This window comes from Colobus angolensis, unplaced genomic scaffold, assembly GCF_000951035.1.
Source record: "Colobus angolensis palliatus isolate OR3802 unplaced genomic scaffold, Cang.pa_1.0 Scaffold90, whole genome shotgun sequence".
NCBI lineage: Eukaryota > Metazoa > Chordata > Mammalia > Primates > Cercopithecidae > Colobus > Colobus angolensis.
In genome coordinates this window covers 7837304-7856156 of record NW_012122932.1, presented here as the reverse complement: position 1 = coordinate 7856156, position 18853 = coordinate 7837304, and the positions used below count along the sequence as shown (strand labels likewise).

Genomic DNA, 18853 nt, shown 5'->3' with positions numbered 1-18853 from the left:
ACAAGAGTTCATGGCTTACCTTTGTATTTACTGTCAACATGTAAATCAATTACATTTCTGTGAATTAAAATCAGCCATTTCTAGAGACTGAACTATAATGATGCTTACATAGAAGTTTATCTCAGATCTGACAGTAATCACAGTCCAAACACAATGCACTTCTAACTTCTTGTAGAGTGGGTATGTGTTTGTTTTTAAGAACCAATAAATGGATTGCAAGCCTTTTGTTACAGATCACACGAATAGAATCAAGTACTACCTGATGGCGGTGATATTTTCAGCATTCTGTTCTACAATTTAATGCTTCAATCTCTGTTTTTGAAAACAGTAGCAATGGCTTTATCAGTTAAACAACCAAGGTAGGGCTAAATATAATTTTAAAAATCTGCAGAGATACACGGGAAAACAGCACATACACAAAACATTCTCATGCATTTATACCAGTTGCTATATACACAAATACACTAGACAAACACATCCAATCCACAAAGGATAGGTAGTATATAAGCACAAATGTAAACAATGCCACATGTAAGAGCCAGTGATTTCCACATGTACATGTGCCCCCATTTTAAAGAATAAAAACAACAAAAAAATTATTGATTCTGATGCTCCCCCTTCCCCCCAGATGACCACACCCCAAACACTTCCCTGTCCCCTTTCTCCTCCTCTGCAATGAATGAAAGAGAAGGGGTGGGAGGTTGGTGAGTAGAAGGCTACAGGCTGGGCTACAAGGGAAGTGTCTCCCGTGAAGGCAGGAAGTTTTGTGTGTAAGGCACTAGCACACAGATACATACACACTTCAGGATGTAGCTTAACAGGTGTCAGGAAACAAAGCAAGTTATTCCATGACCACTCCAAGTCGCCAGCTAGTTGGAGAGGCCGAAAGAGATGGGTACTGCAGCACACATATGCCTGACAAAATATCAATTGCACCACGTCCCCCCTCAAACACACACTCACAAAAGAGCACAAACTCCCAGCAATGCGAACTTTCCCTAGTGGAGCTATCTCCCTACCAGGGAAGAGAGACTAGAAAGCAAACCAACAAAGATGCTTCCAAACACAGCAGCTTGCTTCATTCCGGGACACAAACGACACTGAAATCCTGCTCACACGGAAGCCCCAAGCCCTTGTGGACATGCTTTGTGGTTGGTGTTATTGCTACTGTTTGTTTTGCTTTCCCTCATGATTATCAGGAGTAGCAATATCTGTCAGTTCCCTCAGAAATACAGGGAGGGTGGCAGGGCCTTTCAGAAGTGCAACAACTAAGAAGGGGAAATGGGGAACAAGAAAAGCATGCAGCATGTTGCAACCTGCCTCTAAGTTGAGAGGATGGAGCCCAGTAACAAGGATAACAGACAGCCAACAGGAGGAGAAAGGAGCATGTGTACGTACGTGTGTGTGCTTGTGTGTGTAAAAGGTAGACCTCTGTGGACAGGAAATCTAAGAGGAGGGGGCAAGGAAGGAATGGAGAAAAGGCAGGCTAGGAAGTTCCAGGATCGGGGGAGTGGAGACCACCAGCGCAGCATGGCAGACAGCAAAGGGAAGGCAGCTGGAGGAGTCCAGAGCAGGAGAGGGAGCCTACCCGCCTTGGAGTGGGGGCCTTCTGGCATTATTTCAGTGGCTGCAATATACCCAGCACCCCTCACTCCTTCTTCTAGAGGGTCTCTTTTCTGTCTCCTAGTAGAGAAAGCACTGCCTCCTTCAATTACATATATATGTGCATATGTAATATATAATCACACACGTGAAAACACACACACCATACATACTTACATTAAAAATGGAATCAAGCACCATCTACCAAGCAATACAGTTAACTCCTTAAACACCCACCACCCCTTTCAGCCTGATTTTTTTTCCTCCAAAGCGATAGTTCCTCCATTTCACATGCTCTTGCCTGGAGTGCGAGTGGGATGTGTGTATGTGTGCGAACACTTCCCCTCTGCCCTCATCCGATCAGGAGAAGCCCCCTCCTCTGGCTGGCAGCCCAAGTCTCCCTTCTGTTACTGCAGCACAGCTTTAGGGAGCCAAGCACAACAGTCAGTATCGGGGAGGGGGTACACAACCCCTACGCCCCAGAAAATCCCTGACCAGACCCAGAAAGTCCCTCCCCAGGCTGCCCCCTCACTCACCGATCTGGATATTGTTGGGGAAATTGGCACCTACTACCGCGCCTAGGAAACCGGTGCAGAAGAAGGCAAAAATGTGCTGCATATTCCTTTTTGCATTGGCGAAAAAGAAGCCCAGGTCCAATCATAGATTTGGTGTTTCTCCCCCCTTTCCCTTTATTCTTCTCGCTGTTCTGCCTGTTCTTTTCCTCCTGCTGTTCCTCCCTTGCTTGCTTCCTTCCTTCCTTCAGTGAGATTTGTCTGTTTCCCTTGGAATCGGAGCACTTAAACTGCAGCGTTAACACCAACTGACAGCCAGATTAACTGAGCACGGGAAGAGAAGCCCGTCCTCATGCTAGCTGGAGCGCTGGCTCCCCCTCTCCTTCTCCTCTCCCCTCGCAGCCTGCCTCTCTCTCCCTCCCTTGCTCTCTCTCGCTCTCCCCCTCACACTCACACAGCAGTAAGCTCTATGCTAATACCCACCGAGCCAGCTTGGAGTTCCACAGCCGACCTTCCTACTTATTCCCCCTGCCTTCCGTCCTCACCTTATCCTCCTTTCTGTGTGTGAAGAAAGGTTGGGGGGGCGGGGAGGTGACACGTGGCGCTTGGTCCTGGAAGGGGCAACCTCGCAGTCCTCTTTACCCTCCCCCGCCTTTCTGAGCTCTCTCTGCCCCCTCTCCCAGCCCCCAGGCTGAAGCTGCTGGGAATGTGGGCTCAGCTGTAAGTCAGTAGGTGGCAGGGGGTCCCCACAATAGTCCTCAATCCACCAGCTGCTTGATCTAGGTCACTTTTTCTAGGAGTCCACCGGCTGCGCTGGATATATCTCCTGCACTCCACTGGCCCAATTATTCCTACAACTAATTCCTGAGGGAAAGACCCTAGAAATCCCTCCTAGGAAATTTAAAGGGGAAAAAAAAGGCTTTCTCTCTCCTAATGGAAGGAATGACAGATAGACAAACAAGGGAGGATCTGGAGTGACTGGCAGGTATTTTGACCAGATATTTGACAGTCCCTGTCTACCTTTACAAGTGAAATGGTGGTCTCTTTTCAATCCTAAGCATTTAAAATGGGCCCCTTTCTCCCTTTCCCTGCATTCCACAGGAGTCTATAGCATCAGAATCGTGTGGGTGTACAATAAAGACTAAGGATACTTACACAGAGCAATTACATGAGTCATTTTGCAGGGATTCTAGTGAGAGGATTCTTTCAGTTCTCTCTGGATGCTGGTCGTGTCTGGTGTAAGCTGGAACTTCACAGACTCTCCTGGACCAGGGTTTCTGCTGAAATAACCTGTAGAGAGATCAACTGTGTTTGAGAGAACAGTGTTAAATGCAAAGCAGCAGCCACTAGCAGCCACAGAACACAGTTTCTGAAGGAACTTTACAGTTTTTTATCCATCTCTCTTCACTCCAATCCTGCAAAGTGGCCATGAGCCCTGTTTTACAGATGAAAAAGATAAGGCCTCTAGGATTAAGTCATAAAGACACAGACCTACTAAGATGTATAGTACAGCCTACAAACTTGAGTGCTATGGCCATTACCAGTTGACTTACCGCCCTGGCCAGGTCTCCTGTCCAACAAGAGATGATCCGGGAAAAGGAAAGTCAACCTTGTCTTTTGTAAGAAAGAGAAATAATAGACTTTGGTCTCCATTTTGCTTTGCCATATGAATAGGCCATTTTATCCAGAGACTCTTCACTTCCCTCACCAAGACTGTATATCATGTGGACTTGAGTGACAGCTACAAGGACTGGAATTTGTAAAAAATATCTGACCACATACAATGAAGCCCCAAAATAGGAACAACCTGTAGGTCAAATGCTTTGTGATTTCCTATGCACTTTCAGATATAGTAATTAATTAGCTAAAATAATTTTTAAGGCTAATGTTTATTCACTATTTTGAATGTGCCAGGTAACATGCTAAGCAATGCATCTGCATCATTTATTTGTACAATACCTGTGTAGGTAGCCTCATGCCCATTTTGTAGATAAAGAAACAGAGGTCTAAAAATTCACCCCAAGTTTTCACTGCTAATGAAATAGATTGGGCATTTAAACACAGTAACCACCACCATCAGGCCCCAGCTCTTAATTCTTAGGCTCTAATAGCAGCAAGCACTGGGTGGGAACCTTCTAAAGGTAGAATCAGCATCAGCATAGGAAGATGAGAGAACAGAATCAGGAAAGATCACTTCTAAGGTCTTGGCCAACATTAAGAGTCTGTGATTTAATGATTCCATCTTTTAATTTCTCCATTTGCATTTTTTGTATCTTGCTATTTTGAATAGTACCTGGGGATCTCTTAGGTTCCTTAAGCTTTGTGCCTGGTAATAATAATAATCAGGCTGTCACTAAAGGCTTTACACCTTGCAGTCACCTTTTAGAGGAAGTTCTTTAGGCCCTTCACAAGCGAAACCTCAAGGCCCCCTCCCCCCTGTATTAGGTAAGAATTGTTTTGCATACTTTGTAGGGAGGGGACTTTCAATGGAGTTAAAAAGATGAATTTTCCATGGTCATTATAACTCATGTAATCAAGCAGATCTTCCTAAAACAGAGGTCTACATCACTGCCCTGCTCAAGTATGGTCAATAGCTCCCCTCAGTCTATTAAATACATAGCTGTTCACTGATTAAATTCAGAACTTACATATTTCAAGTGTAGGCATCTAGGTCAAACTACATTAGGTTCAACTGTTTACGCCATGTTTCTTTATAATTTTCTTCATTTCAAATGTTGGTGGGGAACCTATTCTGTATCTCACAGGGTGCTAGGTGCTGGGTGACATGAAGAGGAATCAGACACAGTCTCTGCGTCAAGGCAGGTGAATGAGGCGGAAGAAAAAGACAGACGGACCCGGACAACTGTCATCCAGAAAGACCATGACTAGTGCTCTAAAAGATGTAAACACAACGGTGGGGGAACAAAGAAGGATGCAACCAGTGTGTCTGTCTGTGGGGATCCAGCCAGGCTTCAAAAGAGCTGAGCTGTGAAGGATGAGGAAATTATAGGCAGTAACTGAGGACTGGGAAGGACATGCGAACCAAGGAAAGAGCCCCAGCAAGGGCTGGAGGCAGGAAAGAACACCACGTGTTCTGTAAGCCTGGAGCCGGCAGTGCATAACTGGGAAGAGTATACTGGGAAACATGGAACTTAGAAGAGGTCAGGATCAGGATTTGGAACCCACTGAATTCCTGGGAGCCCATGGTGAACCATGGGGCATTTTTAGTATGCTAGTTCCAATAGCAGGCATGTGCATGAGAAAGAAAAGATTGACCACTGGTAGAAGGTGATTTTCTCATTTCCTCATCCTCAAAGGTTAGAAGTACCTACCGAACAGCTTCGTTTCCCTAAATAACTTATTTGACATCATCCTTTATTAGCTCATCATGCTGTCTCTCCTTAGGGTCCCCAATCCTATTTGCCATTCCCAGTGTCAGTTTTAAGAGTGGCTAGATGATTAGCTTAAGACAGTGGTTCTCAACTGGCAGCAATTTCCTCCCCCAGGAGATATTTGGCAAAAATGTCCAGAGATGTTTTTGGTTCTCACAACTATGGAAGTGTACCCCTGGAATCTCATGGGTGAAGGCCAGGGATGTCACTAAACATCCCACAATTCACAGAACATCCACCCCACAAAAAAGAATTATCTGGTTCCAAATATAAATAGCATTGAGGCTAACAAACCTTCCTTAAGGGGACTAGTGATTGGTATGCCAGGGACTAGGCACCAGGACCCTGTAGTCTCCCTCCCTTATATTACACTGAAGAAAAATTAAGTTTATCATCTTTTAAGACTTTTCACACTTTAAAGTGGGGTATCTGAAGATGGGTGCTCATTAAAGTCCAGTGGTTAAGTATCTAATGGAGGAACTCCAGGCGGCTGACATCCCATTGGAAAAGCCCTCTAAATGCTGCTCAAATTGTGCTCTAGAGACAGCATGGCACCTACTCCTCAAATTAATTATGACCCATCCCAGCTCATATTTTTGGCATACTTTAAGTCCTCTTACCATGCAGCCAAAACAGTCTAAGATTTACTTATTTTGGCTTTGTTTTGACACTGCAAATCAAGGAGAATGGTGTTGGACAGAGATTACAAATGCAAATGCTTCCTTGAGCCAGGCAGGAAAATGAATGAAGTGAGCCAAGTTGGGGAGAACGGGGAAGACAAACAGAACTAGAGAGACTGCTCCCTGTTAAAGGTGGCCACAGGGACTCAATAGCAGCAGATTATTACCATGAGGAATTGTAGGCCTAGGGTGGCTAGATCCTAGCATTCTTTTTTCAAGGAAAAGTAGAACTATGGAATATATATATATTCCATATATATATGGAATATGGAATATAGTGACATCCCTGAAATATGGAAAAATACATATATATATTAGGTGTACCTTATTGCAAGCTTAGGGAAAAAAGAGGTAGGGTAAGACTATTGCCTCTGAGCTTGATCTGACTGACAGACCACAGAGTACCAGCGGAAGCCCGGAGACAAGAGTCCAACTACTTCTCATGCCCAGTGTCAATCTAGGGGCCAAGCCCATTTCCTCTACAAGGCTGTTTCCTCATCTATTAAATGACAAGATTAGATGTGGTGATGGCTACAGAACCTTCTGGTTCTGACACTCTGTAACTCCATTTGACAGCAGGGGCTGGGGTAAAGAAGAGAAAGGACAGGTGTCAGGTCTGGGGAGGCCCTTTCTCTCCTCTACCTCCTATTACCTGTGACAGTGGTATTGGCAAGTTCCTTCCCTTCTTGGACTAGTGTCTCCACCTGCAAAATATGGGTGTTTCACCAAGGTTTCTCCTGGCTTTAACATTTTAAGTTTCTATTGTAAAGCAATGCAAGGGGGGGACCATCAAATTTATGATCTGAGAACAGATTGCTGACAGCTAAACAATTGGCAAAAACGCAATCTGAGAGAGGGTGCTTCTGTGGCTTTAGGAAGGCCTTATTTTTAAAGATGTTTAAAAAAATAATAATGATAATATTTTTCATGTTTTCCAGCACAATTCATACAGAAGGCTCCCAAAATAATCCACAGACTGTGTGTGTGTGGCAAGAACACACCCCAAAGAATGTAATTACCCACCCTGGAGTTCTGCCAGGTTTAACAGCATTTTCTATCTGCTTTTTTTTCTTCTTCTTTCAGTCTTCCCTCCCCTTCTCACACAAATGACAGCATTTTCATAAGCCCTCAGCATTACTAGGTAATTAGGGAGCCGTGCAAATTCTGGAAAACACCCTGGGGCAGGATCAATGCCTGAAAAAAAAAAAAAAAGGTCTATTCCACGGGGAAGCGCCTACGCAGCACCATTGTTACTGGTAGAAATTGGAGGCACTGACTATTCCTCTAAATCAGCAATGCCTTCAGAGAGGCCACCTGGGGCCACACTCACACGGGCGGGCGGCCACCATGCAGTATTGGCACCAGCTCTCTCTCTCACGAGAGTTCCTGCAGCTCATCTGGCCCTGGTCTAGGAGACAAGAGAGCTAGACCTTCACTGCCATCCTCCCCAGATGGGTGGTTCTGGATGAGCTATTTAACCCCTTTGTCTCGGTGTCTTTGTCTGGGAAGTGGGGATAATGAGAGGGTATACCTTGTGGGGCTAGAGAGGGCATTAATGACATGCTTCATGTGAAGGACCTGGTGAATCTCCAAACACACGGAAAGGACTCTGCCAGCCATTCCTGTACAGAGTGAAATGTCATTATTTTTGTTTTGAGTCCAGAGTCATCCTGGCATCAGAGTCCTTCCATGTGGTTCCAATCCACTTCAGAAAGCTTCTCCTATAGCTCAGTGTACCAGTCTTCTATTAAGCCTATGTCACTTCCCCCACCCTCAAAACATGTGCCCATCAGGAATATACAAACTTCTTCTGCTGCTGCTCCTCAATCTGCTCCTTCCCTCATCCCTCCAATCTCCCTACAAGACACCTTCATTCACCTGGTTGTCAAGCTAAGCTAAGAACTCCACCTCCAACCCATCAGCAAACTCTATGGGCTGTACTTTAACAATATAGAACCCAACCACTTTCCACCATCGCTCTACTCCAGGTCACTCATTCTATCCATATCTCTCAATCTTTATCAACTCCTTATTTCTACTCCTTTCGTGCCCCCTCCCCAGCAACATAATTTGCTCTCTGTATAGCTGCCAGAGTGAAATTTTTAAAAAGAAAAGTCAGACATTTTTACTCTCTGGCTCTAAAATATCCCAGAACTTCATATCATATTTAGAGTAAAGTCTGAAATCTGGCAGCTGGCTGCCTTTTTCACTGGTATCCTGTACCCCTCCTCCCTGGCATCCTCTGCTGCAATCACACTGGCCTGCCTGCTGCCCATTGGACACACTAATCACCATCTTGTCCCAAGACCATTGCACTTGCCCATCTTTCTGCCTAGAAAGCACCTTCTGTAGAAATCTGCATTGCTGTTGCTCTCACTTCAGAATCTGGTTGGAAGTCTCTTACTATATCCAGCCCACCTACTGCCATGGTTTTTATGTCTCTTACCCTGCTTTTCGTTTTGCAGCATTTGTCACTACTTATGGTACATAGTTTATTATTTGATCCATTACTAGAATGCATCTTATCCACTCCAGCACTTAGGACAGCATCTACATACAGTGACTTCTCAATAAATACATGTTAAAAGGATAAATGGATCGTCCTTATTATTCCCTGAAGTACCTTTATTTCTCTTGATCACATTTTCATTTTTTAAGATCCATTTCAATTCCCATCTTCCCTACAATGCCCTCCCATACTGATTTTGGCCTCTCGGAGTATCTGTATTACTTACTGATTTTAATTGACATTTAACTTGACTCTTTCCATTTGATTTTCAGCCCCTTAGGGGTCAGGAATCATGACTATAATGTGAGCTAATTTTTTTTTGAGCACTTATATGTGTCAGGCACAGTGCCAGGCTACATAACTGCCTCATTTTGTGTGATGTTCACAACAACTCTCTGAAGTGTGAACACTTATTATTCCATTTACTAGTGGAGAATAAAGGGTTAGGGATGTTATGCTACTTGCTCAAGCTTATAGAGCTATTTAGAGGTAGGGCTGGAATTTCAACCTAGATCTGCCGGGCTTTCAAGGCTGGTTCTCTTAACCATTTTTCTATATTGTCCCAAGGGACATGGTAAACTTGGTAAAATCAGTTTGGTAAATTTGCACTGCACAGGCCCTTGGCAATGTATACAATACTTCCAGAAAGGTAAAGGGCCTTGCCTGGGGACACATGACCTAGCACCAAGAGTTCTCATGTTTAAAACCCCACCCTGTAGTGGTTCAGTCACACTATTCTCAGAAAGGAGCTCTGAGAAGCCATTCAGAAAGCATGCGTAAGACTCAAAAAATGAATGTGTTTCAAAAAATGAATTTGCCTTGAAAGAGAAGAAGAACCAATGTTCCTCTCCCCACATCCAGTAGCCTTCTTTGATAGAGGCCAAACAGTAATTATGGTGCTTCTTGTAGTCTCCACCCACCCTCGTGGCCAAAGGAAGATTTTAATCAGTTTTCAGGAGACTTGGAACATAAATGATTCTAATTGACTGTCATATTTCTAGTATTAAATTTTGCTGCTTGCCTAACCTCTGGCCTCTCCTTTATTACTCTAAGGGAGACAAAATCATGCAGAAGAAAAACAGAAAGGCTAGAAATCGGACATTTCTTACATGAAAGAGAAGCAGGTAGAATGACAAAGTGGGAAGACATTTTGAGATCCTGGAGTCCAGCACCTTCAATTTAAAAATGAAGTAGGATCTCAGGTTAAGTCATTTGCCCTGGACCACCCAGGCAAGTAGCAGCAGATCAGAGACTTGAAGCCCAGGCTCAGCTGTGTGAGTGGTATTGTTCGTGTTCTGTCACAGTGAGACCTGACATGAGGCTCATTTAAAGGGGTCAGAGTAATAGCTACAAAAACCTACAGCTTACAGAAACACAAGGGAAGAGGCCTAAGTTAAATCTTTTAACAAGAGAAGGGGCCTAAGTTCAACAGATCTTTTAGAAGAGGCAGATGGAATCCCTGGAGAATGTGATCTGCCTACCATTCCATAGCTCATGCAGTAAGTTTTCCATGAAAGACTTCTGACATAATATTTCAGCATAACAGACAGGGAAGGCCAAATGATTAGGCTACACAAGACTTGACAGTTTGACTGGTGAATAACTCTTATGTAGGAATACACACAGGCAAGAGTTTGTAGTGTCCTTAACACAGACTTCTAAATAAAGCTTACCTCTCCCCTCCTCTATGGAAAGCATCACCTTCCATTCCTGCTTTCCTCACTCTTTTCATCTTTTGTGGACCCTTTGGATAAAGTACTTCCTGAACTCCTCATTCCCCATTCCCACCCTTCTTCTATCCCAATGACTGGTGAGGTGGCTTTACATCTTTAGGACCTGATTCAATACCTGCTTGCTCTGAGGCGGCCACCATCCCATTTCCATTCTCTGAGTCAAGCAGAAATAGCATCTTGGTTCTTGTGGAATGGAACAGTGTGTAGGCATGGCAAAAGGGAATCAGCCTCCCTGGGGAAGTCAAGGATGGTAATGTAATAATGTCACTTGCAGCAGCTACCACTTGCCATCATATGCTGGGCACCAGGCTAAGTACACATTAGACTACTCCCATTTTACAGGTGAGGCACATCTTGGTCTTTTAGCCTCCAAAGCCATTCACCACTCAGCTCCATATGCCACAGAAATCTTCTGGAAGCATTATGTGTCATGCTATTCCCTTATCAAACCTGTAGAAATAGTATTATTTAACTCTTCTTTATTTAACCAGTGATGAGACTAACTCAGGAGACTAAAGCACTAACCTAAGGCCACACAACCAGTAAATGGCAGCACTAGGTCTTGAGACAGGTCATTTCCTCCCATGTGACACTGCCAGTTTCTGCATCCCATCATGCCCTTCACTTTTTGAGGGGTCAGTAGTCTTCCCACTTCACCTTTCCCTGACCCTTGCAATCACCCAGTAGGCAATGCTTTCTACCTCTAACTCTTGAGATGAGGCTTTCAGGCAGGGCAATAATCTCAAGAACTTCATTGACAGTATCTCATATTGAAAATGATATGGTTTTTTAAGTAAACAAATTCTGATTCTACAATATTGTTTTTTATTATTTTTTAGCAAAAGTATACCATTTCAATTATAGTAATGTCAACCTGGCTGGGATAGAATTACCTAGAAAACTAGCCACTATTTATTTACAACACATGTTGCTAAAAACCTAACCACTATTGGTTTATGGCATTTTCTAGCTGAATATAAGAAAATATACTCCCTGAACTCAAAACAAGAGTGAGACTTCAAATCATTGGTAAACTATTTAAGGCATAAGACTTCTTTCATTGGGGGAAGGTGGGGTCTCTAGAATCTTCCTCACCAGAAGGTACAACAGCTGGTGAGAGCAATGTGGCATCAGCCTTTGACTCCAGGGGGATGGAATAGGCAAGGAAGTACTTCAGCAGGGCAAACTGGCATCTGGCACAGGTGCCTGACTTTGCTCTGGAAGTTAAATGTGAGAACGTACCTCTCCCGCCCCAACTCTTCAGAGCCAGACCAAGACACAGCATGACTGCCTGCACCCTCTGCCAGCAGCACCAGTTAGGTGGCTCAGTTGGGACAGGATCCCGTGGGCATTCCCCAAAATGAATGGGTTCTATCACTGCCTGTCATCATCATATGGCTGCCCTGGAATAGGTAAATTCCTAGGGTATCAGGAAGCCCCAACAAAGGGCGGAAGGGAGAAACTAAAACAGAGGTAGAGTCTGAAAGGCAGCCCTAGAGTATTCTATACTCCCTCTGATATAGAAATGCATCAGGCACACTGGGTTTCCACACAGCTTTTGGCAGGACAGGCATCTTGAGAAGCAAAGGCAGTTAAGATCTATGGCCTGGGTCATAGGTCTTCCTGGATGTCAGACACCCAGGTCATTGCCTCAACATTCTCTACTATGCAGCTCAGCTGGTCCTGCACGTTCACCACAACTGGGATATCTCTCCCATGCACTTGCAGAGCTGTGAGTGTCTGTCTGTGATGGTCAAGCAGGGCACAGTGATCCACTGCTGTAAAGCTTTGGGGGAAGAGTTGAGTTGGGGAAGGACTGAGAACACCAGGCGTCTTCCTGCATGGACTCTTTCACTCTAAAGTGGTCCTTCTGCCATGGAGCTCTCTCTCCTCCTGTGGGTTCCTAGCTCCTAACCTCCAACAGAAAGAGCCTCTTGTTCCCCTCTAAAGCTGATCACCACCTCCTGCTTTGCCATCTCAAGGGCCTCCTCCTCTGACTCACTTTCCCTGGGAGAAATGGCTTCAGCCTTTCAAAGCACTGAAGCCATTTCTCCCAGGGGAAGTCCTACCAGTAGCTGGCCTGTACCTAGGGGTTGTGATCTCACCAGAGGAGACAGAATGACTCGGCCTGAGAGGAGTGTCTTGGAAAATGAAGGCCTCAGGGGACTGACCAGGAAGTCAAGACACTATTTCTCAGCCACTATAGGATTCTCTTCACTGAGGAACCACAGAGCGAGAGAGAAGTTTCTTCCAACCTGACTTCAAAGACAATGGCAATAGAGGGACTAAGGCAAGTAGGCTTTTCAAGGGGGGTCTCCACCCCTGGGCTTACTGGATAGAGCCAGAGTCTCAGAGACCTGAACTACTTCCTCTTCAAAATGCCACCAGGAGAGCTCAGGCATAGGTAGTAGGCCACTCTAACTCCAGTTCACACATATAACACTTGGATGTCCCCCAAGGGGTTGGGGAGGTGGAAGCAGTGGGCAGAATTCAAAGCCACAGCCTGAACACAGGCCTCCAGAATGTCTGTCAGGTGTGAGGAGACCACAATGGCATCTCCCCCTCCTCATGCACTTCCAGCCTTCAGGATAAGGGGAAGCGGGGGGTGGGGTGGGGGGTGGGATGGGCAATGGTCCAGAGAAATGGGCTAGCCTTTGCTCTTCCTGACTTCCACCCTTAGTGGACACAATTCTAGCATTTGCTGGCCTCTTCTCCATAGTCCAACTTCTGCATTCTCTTTGGACTGGCCATCTTCTCCATGTGTCTGTAGGCTCTTCTCTTTATGAAAACCACCCTGCATAGCAGGCACCTGCTTCCTTTAGGTGCAAATTCGATTCCTTACTGAAAACTGTAGCGTTGGAACCCTAGAAGGACCCTCTGAGGATCGTTCCGAGAAAAGACAAGGGAATATGGGGAGAGGGGTGGGGCTGAGAACTGAGTGAGAGTTTTAATTGGCAGCAGGACCTGCCAATCATACATGCTCTAGAGTGTGGAACTGGAGGCAGTCCCCGGACAAGAAGCCAGAACTGGAAAGAGTGGGTCCAACTGGAGCGAGACCTTTGACATAAGAAACTAAGAGAGGCTGCAGGGAAGAGTAGGGAGGATGCCTTGTGACTTCTGCTAGGGCTTCTGTAGTGAGGCACCATTCCTCAAGGACTCCTTGACCACTATACAGATGGTTCAGATGTTAGCCTATTGACAAAGCCAAGCTTGCCAAAAAGTAACCCTCAAAATGTTTAACTTTTTAACCAACTAATATTTAGAGTGTGGACTCTGGAGTCAGAGTGCTTGAGTTTGCAGACTAGCTCCAAGGCTTATTTGCCATGTGACCTCAAGCAGAGTATTTTAGCTCCCTGAACCTCTTTTTCCCACTCCATAAAATGGGGATAATAATACCTCAGGGGTTATTGTGAGCATTAAAAGAAAAGCTACACATATAGTGCTTGGCACAATGCCTTGTCAACAGTTGACATTCAATACATGTTCATGGTTAGCTACAATTTATTGGCACCTTATTTGGGTCAGTGCTGAATTGGATACTTGGAACAGGAAAAGCAGTTTCTATCTTGTATTTTCTATGATAAAAATAAAACAAGGACTTTAGGGAGGATGTGGAGATGCTTCTGCAGCATCAGCTCCTAGGAGATACATCCCAGTGATGGGACAGGCGGATCCAAGGTCAGCATAGGAAGACAATGTGAAGGGTCAAAGAGGAAGTTTTGGAAACTAAAAGCAAATTTTCACTCAGGGCATGAGGGCTGTGGAGGGAGGAGACATTCGAAGCTACTTGATGGCATCGTTTATAGCTGCTAACCACAACCTTCCAGAGCTCAGCACCTCAACAGATTGGTATCACACTTAACCCATGCAGCTTGGGAAGAGGTGGAGAAACGATTCTGAATGCTCTGTAATCTGTAGCAGGGAGGCCTACTCAGGACAAGACCTCATTTACTTTGGGTTAAGAAAACTGGGCTCAGGAAAGCACTTCTTTATAAAAGAAAGTGTGATGTTATGGGTTAAGATGTCAGACTCCAGAGCCAAAGTCTCTGTTTGAATCCCAGCTCTGCTCATTACTAACTTTGGGACTTTTGGAAAAATCTCTTTATTTCTTAGTACTGTAGGTTTTTTCATCTGTGAAATGGCAATTGTAATAATACAGACTTTAGAAATTTGTTTTGAGATTAAGCACTGTAAGTGTCTGACACATAGTAAATACTCAAATGTTAGCTATTATTATCAATGCTGCAAACTCTCATAGCCTCATCTTTCTCACAGCCTCACATTCTCCATTCTTGCTTCTCATGGAGTTTTATCGCCCACTTCCATGGGAGTTTCTGGGAAATATTTAAGCTGTTCTCTTTTTATCAGTGTGTATATCCCCTCCACTTGAAGTCAAAGGCTTTATTTTTCTGAACTTTAATTCTAGCTTCCCCTCAAATGTAGCTTTTAGCTAAGGCAAAACTCAGCCTCCTAAGATTCAATTTCAGCCCTGGTACTAATCACATGGTTGGGATTCAAAAGAACAGCAAGCATTTCCTTGTAATCTGAATCTAAGATATGTATGGTTTGTGGGATGAAACAATGTAGGTAAGGGTTATGGCTTAGAGTAATGGTTTGCTAGGGATAGTGAGTGTGTGCATGTGTACATGAGAGAGAGACACACACACACACACACAGAGAGTTTTTGCTCCCTAGGGTACATTTGACAATGTCTGGAGATATTTTTGATTGTCACAACTTGGGGTGGAAAGGGTTTGCTACTGGCACCTAGGGGTAGAGGGCAAGGATGATGCTCAACATCCTGCAATGCACAGGACAGTCCCACAACAAATAATCTTCTGGCCCAAAATGTCAATAGTGCTGAGCTTGAGAAACCCCAGTGAAGAGGGAGATAGTCTGGAAAGACAGACTGATGCCAGGTTACAGAGGACAAACCCAAATAGAATAATCAAAAGTTTTTGAACAGGAGAAGTGATGTGTTCCATGCTATGTTTTAGAGCGATAACCCAGGAGACATGGGCAGGAGCCAGTTAGGAAGTCACTGCAATTGCAATTAGCTAAGTGAATTCCAGAATTATGGCATCAAAAGAGGAAGTTAAAAGGAAGTGTTGAATAAGAATTTAGTTCTTATACAACTTCTCTATCACAAATCACCTCCTATTCCTACAAATACATTACTTGTAATTATATAAATATCACCTATTTCTGAATCAAGAAGCATATTATGAATATAATATTTTTTCACCTATAGATCTTTATTTTTCAAGCTTAATCCATTTCTTGCTTTTACATTTGTTTAATTGCATGACATAGGAAAAATATAAATTAACTTCAGATTGGCGGTTACTTTAGGGAGGAGCAAGGGAAAAGGAAGGCATAGGGTTGTTTTAACAGTGATTGTAACATTTTATTTCTTGGAGAACAAAATGCCTTTGAATCCAATACAGCAGAAATGTTTGTCGTAATATTTTCAGAATTTTCTTATGTGTTTGAAATTTTCATATTATTTTTACTTTTTAATATAAAGAAAGGAGTTGTGAGATTAAACTTGAGCAGCGTAGGATTGGCAAACATTTTCAATTTACTGAATGTAGAGAGTTAGAAAAGAAGGGTAAAAATTATATGCTAGTGTTTTTGACCTAATACAGTGAGAATATAAAACTGATAATCAGGGTAAGAACTGTAGAAAGTAGAAACCATTGTGAGTGTGTGTGGGTGTGAACAAGTGTGCACATGCTGTTGGGGGGAGGGATTGCCAAGAAAAATGAGTAATGAGATATGCTAAGCTCAGTTTCTTGCAGTACATCTTTGTGGCCATTTGGCTGTGAGCAAGCTAGCTTGCAAATTCAGAATTAAAGTCAGAGCTAGTCTCAAAGGCTTAGGTAACATCTACTTGGGTTAGGGGTGAGTTGTTGGAGCTGTGGGGGTGGGCAGTGTCTTCAAGGGAGAATTCAGAGTGAAGAGACAAAGTCTGAAGATCAAGCCTTGGAAATTATCAATATTTGAGGGGTAAGGAAAAAATATGTATAAAAAAAAAAAAACAAGGAGAGATTTCAGGAGCCAGAAGAATACAAAAAAGAGTATGTTGTCATGGAAACCAAGGAAAGGAGGATTTCTGAGAAGGAAAGTGTGGACAATGGTATTAGAGGCTATGTAGGAGAGTCACTGGATTTGACTATAAATAGTGCAGTGGGGAAGCCTTAAGAAAGTAAATTCACTAGAGTGAGGGGCCTCTCATTTATTCACTCACAGCTATTTATTGAGTACATAAATGGTTATGGTCCAGTGCAAGGATTTGAGGAAATAAACTAAACAGGGTTCTCTGCCCTCCAGGAGCTCACAGTCTAGTGCTTATATCTGTGAATCAATAGCCTGTAATGTGACAACTCATTGTTTCTATGATAAAAGCATGCACAGCGTATGATGGGGTTATATCAGGAAAGGATTCCCAAAAAAGGTGACTTCTGAGCTGAATGGATGAAGCTAAAGAATGAAGGATGAATAGGAGTCAGCCATGTGAATGGAGGATGAGGGTTAATGGAAAAGGAGACAATTTTCTAGGCAGAAGGATCAGCATGAGGACAGTCTTAGAGCCAAGATAAATCATGGTGAGATTTCAAGGAGCTAGAGTAGTTTAGAAAGGTTGGAGTAGCAGATGAGTCCTGGTGAGCTGTGCAGGGTCCAGGCCAGGAGGTTCCTTTTGTGTTCCCGTGTAGCATTTTGACTTTATCTTAAAATCCACCAGTAGCAACTAGAGCTATGTAGTAAAGAACTTGCTTAATGTCTTCAGCTTTGCAGTTTAATACAGGTGCATAGAGAAGCCCATATCTTTAAATCACTGTGTCTGCCATTTAGCAAATGCTCAAAAATATTTGTTGAATTAATGAAAAAATGTAAAAGGAATCTCAATCATTCATTCCAAAGTGAAATTATAAAACAGAAGTTTAGAACAGAGAGAAAGTAAGATAGTTCAATTTTTGTCTATTTCCCCATTTCAAAACCTAGCCACGTTTTAGAATTACATAAATACATATTCATTTTAGCAAATGTTAGCTCATGAAAGTATAAGAAAATTCAAGTCACTTAAAAACCTCTACTGAAACAACCACTATCAACACTTCTGTGACCATTTTTTTCTGCATTTCTTTATACACACTAGACATTCACATATTTACATTTATATGGATGAGATCATAGTTTATCTGCTTTATCATGGATATACTTTCTATTTCTTTTGTTGAGAGTGGAGTGGAGAAATACTGAGCACACTTAACTGTTGAAATAACTATCAAATGGAGAAAGACAAATGAGAGATCCAAGAGAAGAGACATGGAGATATAGTTAGCAAAATCCAGAATATGGAAATCTCTTCAGAACAAATTACCAGTTTCTTCAACAAGTAAATTGCACAGGAAATTTGTCAATAGACATATCAACCAAATGCAATATGCATACATTGTTAGGATAGTGGTTGCAATAGATAATTTTTAAAAATTAGAATAATGTAGAATATTTAAGTCCTGACAGGATAATTAACATAAAAGAAAACTATTACATAAATGGCCTGATGGAGCTGAAAAACACAACACGAGAACTTCACAATGCAACCACAAGTATCAATAGCCGAATAGACCAAGCAAAGGGAAGGATTTCAGAGCTTGAAGATTATCTTGCTGAAATAAGACAGGCAGACAAGATAGAGAAAAAAGAAAAAAAAAAGGAATGAACAAAACCTCCAAGAACTATGGGATTAGGTAAAAAGATCAAACCTACAACTGACTGGGGTACCTGAAAGAGATGAGGAGAATGGAACCAAGTTGGAAAACGTACTTCAGGATTTCATCCAGGAGAACTTTCCTAATCTAGCAAGACAGGCCAACATTCAAATTCAGGAAATACAGAGAACACCACTAAGATACTACATGAGAAGTTCAACCCCAAGACACATAATTGTCAGATTCTCTGAGGTTGAAATGAAGGAAAAAGTGTTAAAGGCAGCCAGAGATAAAGGTCAGGTTACATATAAAGTGAAGCCCGTGAGACTAACAGTGGACCTCTCAGCAGAAACCCTACAAGCCAGAAGAGATTGGGGGCCAATATTCAACATTCTTAAAGAAAATAATTTCTTGGCAGTGCGTGGTGGCTCACGCCTGTAATCCTAGCGCTTTGGGAGGCCAAGGCAGGTGGATCATGAGGTCAGGAGATCGAGGCCATCCTGACTAACAAGGTGAAGCCTTATCTGTACTAAAAATACAAAAAATTAGCTGGGTGTGGTAGCATGCACCTGTAGTCCCAGCTACTCGAGAGGCTGAGGCAGGAGAATCACTTGAACCCAGGAGGCGGAGGGTGCAGTGAGCTGAGATCGCACCACTGTACCTGGGTAACAGAGTGAGACTCTGTCAAAAAAAAAAAAAAAAAAAAAAAA

At 43.2% G+C, this 18853-nt stretch overlaps 1 protein-coding gene across 6 annotated transcripts in view; it reads right to left on the bottom strand.

Annotated features, from left to right (window-relative positions):
- GRIA1 (glutamate receptor, ionotropic, AMPA 1) overlaps positions 1 to 2672 on the bottom strand; it is a 335531-nt gene extending 332859 nt beyond the window's left edge. For 3 of the 6 annotated variants that reach the window (XM_011931636.1, XM_011931637.1, XM_011931641.1), the window contains exon 1: positions 2139 to 2672. In XM_011931636.1, the coding sequence (XP_011787026.1) occupies positions 2139 to 2220 (82 nt within the window). In that variant the 5' untranslated portion in view covers positions 2221 to 2672. Of the gene's footprint in view, positions 1 to 797; positions 931 to 1779; positions 1926 to 2138 lie in introns of those variants that run through there. The other 3 variants (XM_011931639.1, XM_011931638.1, XM_011931640.1) reach the window with 2 other exon arrangements.
- Positions 2673 to 18853: the final 16181 nt, after the last annotated feature.